Source organism: Sarcophilus harrisii, chromosome 5 (genome assembly GCF_902635505.1).
Source record: "Sarcophilus harrisii chromosome 5, mSarHar1.11, whole genome shotgun sequence".
Taxonomy (NCBI): Eukaryota; Metazoa; Chordata; class Mammalia; order Dasyuromorphia; family Dasyuridae; genus Sarcophilus; species Sarcophilus harrisii.
In genome coordinates, this window is record NC_045430.1 from 43,244,917 (window position 1) to 43,257,367 (window position 12,451).

The following is a 12,451-nucleotide window of genomic DNA, read 5'->3' on the forward strand; positions in this document are numbered from 1 at the left end:
GCCAGGGATGGGAGAAAAGAGATGGAGTGTTGTGTGGGAGGAAGTGAAAAAGGGAAGGTTTGAAATCAGCTTTTCCCATCTCCAATTCTAATAGACTATTTACTGGGCTAGAAAACTTTTGACACCATCTTGTAGAACTAGTATATATAGTTCTATAACTATACTAGTTTAATATAATTAGACACAGTCCAACTAGTTGTTGGACTGTGAATTGAATGCTTGTGAATCCCCTTTAAGAAGTTCCCAAAAGCTCTGGACTCAGAAGGACCTAAGTTCAAATCTTACCTCACACACTTAACACTAACTAGATATGTGACTCTGGGCAAGTCACTTAATCCCAATTTGTCCCAACACACACACACACACACACAAAAAGAAGTTACTTCCCTTATTATTTTATACAAATCCCCCACTTCTTCTGCTTACTATCTGTGTGGTCTTAGAAATGTTCCTCCAATTGCTCCAAGACTCAGTTTCCCCATCTATAAAATAGTAGGATTGGACTAGACATAGAGATATCAAAGTCTTGGGGGGAAAGTAGCTAACAAAAGTCCAAAGCATACCCCATTAAGATTAAAATATAATTGAGAAATGTTTAACAAAAGAAATAAAAATACAATTCAATATAGATAATGTCATTTTCTAAATCTGATCTAAAGTAGAGTGGTCCAATATCTATTTACATTTGATACCACTTTTTTGATTTTATATCATGACTCCTAATTTTAATTACAAAACAAAGAACCTCTCTATGTTTTTAAAGTAATTGTGACATCCCTACTAATAGCCATTATTGTTATTACATGTGTATTTTGGAATATCACTTCCCTTCCTTGATTGAAGTCCATCCCTAAAATGATTTCCCATCCATAAAATGACTAGACTAGATGACAAGACTTCTGAGGTCTCTTCTGAATCTGAATCTATTACTCTATAATATGATTACACCAATATTAGCATATATTATGTCTACTGCTGAAGAGAGAGATTACAAGGTCCAAAGTTTATACAACTTAATTCCTTTTAAATTCTGTATATAATCTCTCATGCAGGTTGCATCAAAGTCTGGTTCTCTCCTAAAAACTTGCCCTTGACATGTCTTTGTTATAAGACTACAAGTGGACTGAGAGGTAGGCAAAAGAGATTATGTATAAAAAAACACAGGAAAAGTTAGGGGAAAGAGTGAAAGAAGAAAATATATATAAATGGCTGATGTACTCTTTTAATAAGAACTGATGTGAAGAAAGGAGCCTTTTTCTTTCTTCAGAAGTAAAAAGATCAGCAATTTGACAGAGGTCAGGCAAGATGAAAAGCTAGGAATGACTATGTTTCTGTAATTTATAAACACAATTCCTTGAGTTTACCCAGTGTTATAAAGGTTAAATAATACATCAACTTATGAACAATAAAGATCAGGACTCCAATAAGTTTTGGGGGTTTTTTGTTTGTTTGTTTTTACTTTCTTATGGAAATTTGTGGGGGGGAAATGCACTCTCTTTAAGAAAAAAGGAAAGAAAAAAATCCATATTTTCAAGTAACCCATAGATGTGTTCTCTAACAATATTTCACTTTATTTTTTAAGGAAAACTGGAATCCTTGCCTCCATTGACCATTAACTTATGTTTCATCACACAATCCAAACATGAACCAAAATGATCGGAAAGGAAATATGTAAATCACCTTTTTTAAAGTGAAGAAAATATTGCTGAAGAAACTTAGGGATCAGATCATAAGAGAAGCAAATGGTGAACTCAACTGAAATATTTCTTTTACTAGTATTGTAAGAATAATAAACATATGCAAGGAAGGTACATTATCTAGCCTTTCTTGGCTAATACGAGTTTAACTAAAGCTTTTTTTTTGTTGTTGTTACCATATGAAATTTGCTGTGTGGATGTTTATTAGCCTGGGGCCAGAGTTTGAGGGAACTCAAGAATTAAGAGGGAATCATAAATACAGGAAAAGTATTTTAGGGTATTTAAATTTTTCTGGCAAGTTTTAAGTTGGAGACTTGAGGCAACTAAAAACAGATAGTTTTCATTTGAGAAAAACTCAGCCTTTTGGGAAAAAATTCCAAAAGTATCATCTTCTCAGTTCAGCTCAATTTCTAGAGTAACATGTTCTCACTTTTTTTCTAATCATGTACCCAGGGGGAAAAAGACTTTTTTTTTGAATCCCAAAACTTTCTAAACATATCCTTTAAAAAAAAATTATGAGAAAAGATTTTTTTTTTACTCTTGATTCCCAGGGCAAAAGTTAAGAAGTTCATTTTAGGGTAACACAGAGAAGAAAACATGAACACCCAGAGCAATAAAGACTAAAGTTTATTATGAAGTCAGGGCATGTTGGTTTAAGATGTTCCCCCATCTCGATCATCTGTTTAATTTAAAATTTTATTACAAAAAGTCATGTCTGTTTATTATAAATATTTTCCTAGTGAATAGGGGGTACTTATAGGACTAAAATATTATTTCTCTGGAATTTAATCTTTCTAATTTTATTCCCTCATATTCTATCAGAAGGAAAAGGCTCCCTTCCCCTTCCTCCCTCCCCCAGTCCACCCTCATATTCCTCAAAGCTAGTCAAACTAGCAAGAAGATTCAAGAGGCACACGGAAAGCTGTATCCTGTGCTAATCACAGCCATGCAAGTCCTCTTCAATTCAATTAATTTACTTTGCCTTTATGAACTTGGGAGACTGACTGTTACTTTCAAGGAGGCTGACATTTCACTCATCTGAAGGAGCTTGGAATGTGACAGGGGAAAGGGAGGAGAAGTAAATCAAAGGAGTTAGCAATTTTCCAGATGCAAAGTTATTTTTCTTCCTTTTTTTCCCCCAACAGGAATTTGAGTAAGTCTTTTTGGACAGTTTCATTCCTTATGTGAAAGAATGGTGGCTCAAGGGGCAAAGGTAGGAGAGATCCAAGAGGAAACACAGATACATGTATACATGTGTGCACATTTGTACATATATACATATTCATATGTGTATACATATACTCCACTAAGTAGGCAAAGGGCACTGATAATAAAATATTTAAATAAAAAAGTTTTACTTTCTGCTTTGTGCTATTTATTTAAATTTGAAATCCTCAATCAGGTAAGCGTTTGTTTTTTTTTTTTTTTTTCTTTCATTTGAAGTAATCCGATAACCAGTAAGTCCACAAAATGATGACATTAAACAAAAAATCATCCTTGGAATTATATGTGAATTCAGTACTAGTATATTTCAGTTATCACCTTTGACCACATAGGTTCATATAGCTGACCCCAAATCTCGTGCAAATGTTGCTGATTTTTGAGTAGTAATTCTTCACACAGTAGAAAGGTCCTAAAACAGAGAGATCTAAAAACCTCTTTGAAAATCTGAATATCAAAGTGTCAGCAAAAAGGAGTTATACCCACCGGGATGGAGAGACATACGTTCAATTCCCCAAACACCTTACATCAGTATTTACTTGCTACACTGAAATTTTCCCCAGTGGATTTCCTCCTCCTCTATCGGGTATTAATTTATAGGGAATTCCTTAGTATGAAGCGGTCACATAAATCAATCTCTAGCAAAGGTATTTGTTTAATGCATTTATTCTTTTAGCAGGTTTTATGATCATATTTCATCGACTGGTACAATAGAAAAGGTTTTACCACTAAACAGGGTTGGTTGAGATCCGTGCATGGTAAACCAATTTAGTCCCTCTACAAATTCGTTCTTAGATTTTATTGTTAAATAATATTAGTATTCATTGTAAGCTGTTCTCCCCATGTAGCCTGACCTTTCACAATCTCCCCCCACACAGCAGCTTACTGTTGCATCCTTTAAATATGAGAAAGAAGAATGTTTTTTTTTTCGTTTTGCTATGAAAAGAAAATAAAGGGGTACTGTATATTACATGGCCCATGAAATATTGGCAGTGTGCTCTTTGGCCTTCATTCGAAGGACAGCAATGCTGGAAGACCTCCTTTCAAATTCTGGTTTTGTTTCGAATGCATGTCCATTGGTGGCCCCAGAGAGGAGAGAGTCAGTGAAAAAATTGTTGAGGGGCACATGACCAAACTGGTTCTGATGGTTTGAAAACCCCGTGTAACCGGAATCTGTCCGAGGCGAATGAGAATATGGTGTCATGCAGGAAGACGTATCCCGTGGCAACATACAGGAGGTAACCACAGAGCCACCAGTTGCATTTCCTGCCCACATATTGTTTTGAATCTAGAATACAAAAAAAAAGAAATATATAAATATATTTTATGAAATTTTGCACTTAATAGCTTTTCTATAATTGACTTAGTTTTGTTCCTGCTCTGTTGCTGACCATTTTCTTCTAAGCATATTGGGCAATGATTGAAAATTTTTAGTATATAAATAGTTGATTCAAAATAATTTTATTTTAATAGAACTCAATTGGCTGTGAATTTGACCCTGGGAAATACAAAACTCAACTGATTCAGCCTCAAGAAGCTAAGATGCATCATAGATTTAGAACAGAGAGGAACCAATGAGGTCATTTTACAGAAATGGACACTGAGTTTTATAATTTAGTGACTTCACTAAGGTCACACAATGAAAACCAGAATTCACAGTCACTAAATTTAATCTGGTGTTCTTTCCAATATATATTTTATATTAGTATTTTTAAAGAAAAATAGAAGATAAAGAAAATATTCTTTTTATATTGTTATGGGGAATGGAGGCAGTTCAACCTGTGATTTCACTAGTGTGGAGAATTCCTGGTATCAATGATCCATTCATATCCTTTGAGGTCAAAGGGGATTTTAAAATATGACTTTCTAGACAAAATATGAGTGAGCAATTTTCTTAGTCTCCCAAACCAGCTTCTCTGTGGGGCATACTCTGTTAGAAAATATTCCTCGCATGAGACTGGTGTGCTCTCTAAAGGTCTTAGCTATCACAGGCACTTGGCTGAATAAATCTTAGCCTTTTTTCATTATCTTGGGTACTCTATCACCTTCAAGACAGAGCTCCTAGAACCCTTACAAAGTGTACATTTTCCAGACATTTGTTTTATGATTTATTGAATATGCTGTCAAGTGTAACTGAAGTTAGAAGGATCAGAAATAAGAAATATTTAAAATATTACAAATCTGAAATAGTAAAGCAAAAAAGAGAAAATGATGGAAGCAGCCTGAAAAGAATATAAAAAATGTTAACAAAGTTTACATACAAATCTGTAAGAAGGGTGAGTTGGTATGGAACTTCCTATCCCAGAATTTTATATCTCAAATTGTTATTAAAATGGAAACATTAAGAACTTTATACTGTATTAATGAATTAGTACAAAGAGATTACAAATTTCCTGAGGGTTGGAAGAATCCAGTTTTTGTTTTTGTAACCCCAGCACCTAATGAAGGACCTGATATAGAGTGGGTACTTGATGTACTCGATAAAAGATTGTTGCATTTCATTTAATTAAACACAATTGCCCTCTCCTCTACCCCCTGAAACTGTTCAAATTTGAAGGCAAATGAATAAATGTAGACTGTGGTTGGAATGGAAAATTTAAAGTGAAAACATAAGGAAAAGTTTCAGGGGTGTGCGGGTAAATGCGCAACAACTGTCTCTTTGAGGAGGAAAATACATTCGGGACATACTTAATCTTTAGTATTAGTATTAATTAATTAGTATTAATATTTTCTCCATCATTTTCTTAAGTCTCAACAATCAACAAAACAAGGAGTCAAGCCTCGATTTCAGTAATATGGAAAAGACTCACAGCCACCTTCAGAACACCCTCAAATAAACTTTTTTTGTTTGGGTTTTTATTTGTTTGTTTGGTTTTGGAGTCAATTGGAGTCAAATGGCTTATGTAGAGTCACATAGCTAGTCTGAGGATGGATTTCAACTCAGCTTCTCCTGGCTCCAGACTGGTACCATATATACTATGTCATTTTGTAGCCCCCAAATAAGATTGTAAATGAAGGAAAGATATGAGGCATGGAATATGTTTACCGGCAAGTATAGAAAAAAACTTGCTTAGCAAAACAAGGCAAGGTAACTGGACAACTTGCTGCCATGATAGATGCACATTCAGATTTAAGCTAGAAAATAATTAAGTGCCAAGTAAGTGCTGGAACTCTACTTGATATTTTTGCTCAGTCATTTTCAGTCATATCCCCATTTGGGATTTTCTCAGCAGAAATTTCTAAAGAGTTTGCTATTTCCTTTTCCAGATCACTTTATGGATGAGGAAACTGAGGTAAGTGGGGTTAAGTGACTTATCCAAGGTCACACAGCTAGTGTCAAAAGTCAAATTTGAACTCAGGACTATGAGACTTCCTGACTCCAGACCCAGAGCTCTATCCACTGTAGTGTCACTTAGCTACCCCAGTTCTGGTAGTACCTCATACAAACAAAAATAAAACAGTCCCAGACTTCAAGAAGCTTACATTCTAAATACCCTGCTATTGATTGGTATCTATATATATATATATATATATATACACACACACACACACATGCCTTACTTCCCCACATTAGATTTGTCAGAGAATTCATCCACCCCAACAATCATCTTTTTCCAATGCTCATGTCAGGATCATGGTTTCTATATTAATTAGCATTAGTTATATATAAGTCAACTACAAAAAATATGCTTAATGATGCTTCTAGCAGAATATAAATTCCTTGAGGAAAAGTAGTGATTTATTGTTGCCTTGTGCACCTCCTGCCTAGTACAAAGCCAGGCATGAAGTGGTGCTTAATAAATGTTTATTGATTGATTGATAAATTAAAAGTTCCTGTGTCTCTTTACCACTCAGGAAAGACAAAGCAAAGAGTTCTGTCATAATTAACTCCATAGATCTGTTAGCAAAAGAAAATGAATTTTGTCCGTGTGTGTGTAGCAAGGGTTTCTATTTATTGGCAAGCTGCTCTTTCAATGGTTGTTGTAATGGATTAGATCAGTCATAGAGTGTTATTTTTAGAATAATACATGTTTTTGATTGCTTAATTACTGAAGACTATGCTTTAAATTCAATAAAGCTGTCCCCTTCCAAGATGAGATTTTTACACTCAGCTAATCTTTGCGGCATCTTGGGAAATGTTATTTTAATTTGGGCTTACTCTATGATATGCATTCTCTTCTAAAAAGGACATAATGATCAATGCCAGTAACCACTGACGGATGTGTCTCAGACTAACAAGAGGAACTGTTAATGCCATTACTCTGTCACCCACACAGTTCCTCTGACCAGATCTGAGTGATTTTTCTTCTGGCTTGCAATCAACCATTGCTAGATGCCTAAGACCAGCCAAGGTCACTTGGTTCCTGACAACACATTTCACAAATTGAAAATGAATTTGTTTTTTCTTGGTTTTTCCAGTAGAACTAAAGTTTTCAAGTTGTTATTATAGTATCATAGATTTGCAAATGAAAGAAACCTTAGAGGTCCACTTGATTTAACCACTTTATTTCATTGATGAGCAAACCCTAACCCTAACCCTGAATGGGCAGAATTTGAAGAAGGGATGAGGATTTGAAGGAGGGGTACATTGGAGCACTCGTAAGCAAGAATCAATAGTTAATTTTTTGGTATGACCATTTATATCCCAGAAATCAGCAATTGCTACAAATTAGGCTTGATTTGTTATTTACTGATTACCTAGCCTTAAGAAAGTATGATGTCAATGTAGCTTGGTTGTTAAACATTTACCATCGAACTCTTACATTACTATATAAACAGTGCTGGAATTCTGCAGAAGTGCAGAAGTAGGGCAGAGGCTCATTGCCAGCCTCTGACAAAATCCGAAGTACAAGGGAGGACCCGCATCGAAGAGTAATTGGAAAATGTTTAACAAAATAAATAAAAATACAGTATAACATAGTGTTAATTTGTGGTTTTCTAAGTCAATATGTGTTTGACTTCCCTGCAAGGACATGCTCAGAGAATGAAGTCATCATTAGCCTGGATGTCTTATAACTATAGATTCATAATAACAATAGCTTGCATCTATATAGTTCTTTAGTTTATATCCATTATCCTCATCTGAACATTATAATACCCCTGGTTTGAAACCAGAGCCTTTTTTTTCCAAATTCTACATTCTTTAAATTTCACTATATTCTCCTTTCTATTTCAGTAGAGTATCTTAGTTGTTAAAGAATTCAGTGTTCATTTCTTATTATTAGAAATAACTAGTGGAAAAGTGTATTCAACAAACTGCTTTCACACACACACACACTTTCTCAATATCACTTTATATTGTTTAAAGACCTTTCATATTCACTAGTTCATTTTACCCCCTCCCCTTAATCCAGTCCCTGTTTATTCCCAACAATGACTCAAACTGCAACCAATATAATTGAGGTTGTAAGAGTTTCAGTGACTTGTCTGGAGTTATCATATAATTAGTTACTATCAGGGAATAGTTTAACATTTGGATCTTTCTGATTCCAAAACCAGCACATGTATTTGTTCAAAGATGTTGAGTTTGGAAGGGACCTAAGATTCATTTTAGGGATTCCTTTTTTGTGGTATGGGATGATCTGGCAGTTTGGTGGGCCCTATGGACCACCTCTCAGAATAATAATGTTTTCAAATACATGAAATAAAATTCATGAGATTACAACGGAAATCAATTATGTTGAAATACAGCTTTTGAAATATCATTTAAAAACACATGTACCAGTTCATGGACTCTAGCTCAAGAACTCCCTACTCTAATCCATCCTCCCCATGTCATGGATCAAAGATGCTATAAGAGGAGAGCTGACTTACTGAGGATCACTCAGTTAATCTATGGCAGAACCAAGTTTAAACATATTTGATTTGACTCTCAATTCATGATTTTTCTTACAATGCTATGCTGCTTTTCTTCATGGCAGCAATGAGGTCTTATACACAAAACAATGTACAAGGAAGTATCTGAACTGGACAGAAATGAAAATGGCTATGATAAGCCTAAAAGATGAATAAAGTTAATGAATAGGGATAAGAAAAAAAAACTTGAGATAAAAAATTTTTAATTATAAGCATAGAACAAAGAAAGATGGCTTTTAGTTAAGATCTTTGAGATTCTCTGAAATACTGAATATACATATGGATAAGTAGTAACATGAAGTTAGTGAAAACAATATACAGATCTCCTCTATCCAAAGGGAAATAGACAATACTCTACCTATGAATTAGTAACCCACTATAATGCATTAGTTTCCATGACCAAAACAAACATAATCATGACAACAAAAACATTTTCTCTGAAAACATGTAACAACTCAGGTTTGTCAACTCTATTGTTGAGGCTCCAATCAACAGCAATATTTTTAGAAAACAACTGACTCATACAAACATGAGGCTATACACATTTTACTATGGACTTTTAAGAAGACCAAATATCTCAAGTTTCTCCTAATAAACTGTTTTTATACTTTTTCACAGATAAGAAGGTATAAATGGGGAGGGTAACTCTAAAAATAAATATATTTTTCTATTAAACTATGGGTTTTATGAAGTGTTTTTAATCATATTACAGAATTTTATTTATTTTTTAAAACTTAAAAAAAACGGCACAAATGCCCTACTCATTCCTGGAAAATATGTAAATAAAAAACTATGGCTCCAAAGAAGTTTGAGCCTACCCTGTCTTCAGACTTCCCTTAAGTTTGTTGCATTTATAAGGAGAAATGTGAATAGTTGTAAGAATACTTACTGCCTCAGGCACTTATTAAACTTTATGTTCCCTGAGCAAGTCATTTTAGCTTTTCTGTGCCTCAGTTTTCTCATCTGTAAGATGGGAATAAGAGCACTTAACTCATATGGTTGTTAAAAGGATCAACTGAATTAAATATATATATGTACATCAATTTAAAATATTTTGCAAAGCTAAAAGTACTACATAAATGCTAGCAACTAGTAACTATTGCTACAGTTGCCTTATCTACAAAAAATGACATGTTTGGGCAAGATGGAGTTAGCAAAAAGTTTCCTTCTAAAGCTCTAAAAATCCTTATACATTTTAAACATTATTAACCTCTTTACATACATAATACACACAGAGAAAGGGATTGGGACATTTTATCATCTTGAATTTATGGTCCATCAGTCTCCCCAGTTCTTTTTACATCATATTACAATCAAGCTAAATCTTACTCATCTTATATTTAGGGATTTATGATGTTTTGTTTTGTTTTTAGTAGAATACAGCTGAGTACAGCTTTCATTGACCGATTTAAAAGTAATTAATTTTCTTATTCTTTTTTTCCTTTTATGTGTTTTTATAAAATTTTCTTCACTTTTTAAGACAGAATACTTGTTATATACAAAATGCCCCAAAAGTTTTAATGCAGTAGTAGACTTTAATAGTTTAATAACAAAATCTTTTCTAGATTAAAACTGCACTAAGACTTTTGGGACAGCCTGTATAAATAAATAAAGAAATGAGTGACCTTATTTTATTCCATATTTAAAGGAATTTCTTAGAGAGAAGTTGTTAAATTCTGGAATTTTACTTGTTCTGAATAGGAAAGAGAGAGATTTAATTGATAAAGGATCAGCTAGAAGCTGAGAACATCTAGGTTCAAGACAGCCTCTACCTGCTACTGGCTGTGTGACTTTGACTTGAGTTGTTTGACTGGATTGGTTTTTGTGTTGGGCTTAACTTGCTTAAGGTTGCATAACTTCTCAGTGCTTTAGACTTCTCTTTAATACTCAGATTTGCAGAGTAGTTGCCAGTCTGTAGGGAGGGTAGAGGATAGAGGGAGTTCCCACACCAGGGAGTAGCCTTTGGGGAAAAAATAAAACTAGTCTGTAAGTAGTGTCTTTCCCGTTAGTTAGAGTACTGTTCTTTACTCTTGAATGATTTTATTGTAGCCCTACCTTAAGGAAACATCTCAGATTGGAAGAATTTTCAGGTCCTCCTAAACACCTAAAAATCTATAGTGCCCCAGGGTACCTTAGCCAGGAGCAACAGTTATATCAAATACTGGTCACGTCCTCCTTTCAAATGTATATAGAAAAGAACAGCATGCCATTATATTTCCTTCTTTATTGTGTTTAAAAGGAGTTGGGAATCTCAAAACATTCCAGGTCTTAATGTCCTTTGCAACATTTTTTTTTTTTTTTTAAGTTTTAGGCACTAATATGTTCAAAGCATTGTTTGGAAAATTTAGCCAACTGACTCCCATTAACATGAATGGAAGTTCAACAAGATTGCCATATACTACTTTGAACATTTGCTTCTTAATGTTTTTTCCCTAGCCAAATAAAAAAAAAAAGTTAGCATTTAATTACTGCATGGCTTTGGAACTCGGGGCTAGAATTATGTTCATCCCCTGCCCCTTTGAGATTCTTTTAAAAGTGAAAATCAAGAGTACATACATCTTTTCGTGTTTAACAGAGAAAAGCAGTAACTATAAAAAAAAAAAGGTGGGGAGGTTTAAGATCAAAACTACACTCAAGGTCTTTGCTATGCAAACATTCTTATCATTAATATTTATCACTAGAGTAAGCAAGCATTAGAAAATATAAATCATGTTACCATAGATATGATAGTTATATTATTTTTAAGGAAAAGAAAGTAGTGACAATTGCAGTGTTTAATTCATCTACTTTTCCTGTGTTCAGTTATTTTACTATTATGACTTTTTAGGAGGACAAAATTCAAATTCCCCCAATTTTTCACCTTTCTGCAGTGTCCCAAAAGTTGTGGTGCAGTTTAAAGCTACACTGAGACTTTTGGAACTCCTTGTATAGTACTTCAGAGTTGGTAAAAATACTTTATCCACATAATCCTCACAGTACTGTGAGCAGACCCTAATATGAGGAAGCTAAGGCTTAGGGCAATAAACTGACTTGTCCAATATCACAAAACTAATAAATAGCTAAGGAGAAATTTTATCTGAGTAAAAGTCTGTTAAATTTATACTGCAAAAGTAAAAATTGAACCTACTTATCTATTCCTCTGATAGACAGTATAGCAGAACTAACTAGCAACAGTTTTTTATAGTTTTGATTATTCTAAACCTGGGAACAACCAGTTGAAAAGTGGATAGAGACCCTCTATCTCTCATTCCCACACCTCCATACCCCACCCCTGCTGGAATTAGGAAGACCTGAATTCAAATCAAACCTCAAACTTTCAGCAGAACTAACTAGCAACAGTTTTTTATAGTTTTGATTATTCTAAATCTGGGAACAACCAGTTAAAAAGTGGATAGAGACCCTCTATCTCTCATTCCCACACCTCCATACCCCACCCCTGCTGGAATTAGGAAGACCTGAATTCAAATCAAACCTTGACACTTTCCAGCTGTGTGATCCTGGGCAAGTCACATCCTGAAAGCCTTGCAAATACAAGCGTACATGTATATGTATGTAGATAGATATATAAATAAACATATGCATGTATGTGTATATATGTGCCTGTGTGTATATATATATATATATATATACACACACACACACATATATATATATATATATATATATATATATATATA

The 12,451-nt window shown here is 34.1% G+C and overlaps 1 protein-coding gene across 1 annotated transcript in view; it reads right to left on the bottom strand.

The window, feature by feature from the left end:
- Nucleotides 1-3,584: 3,584 nt before the first annotated feature.
- The window catches only part of ALX1 (ALX homeobox 1), a 28,979-nt gene continuing 20,112 nt past the window's right edge, over nucleotides 3,585-12,451 (bottom strand). The window contains exon 4 of the mRNA XM_031938082.1: nucleotides 3,585-4,206. Within this exon, the coding sequence (XP_031793942.1) occupies nucleotides 3,886-4,206 (321 nt within the window). The 3' untranslated portion in view covers nucleotides 3,585-3,885. The remainder of the gene's footprint in view (nucleotides 4,207-12,451) is intronic.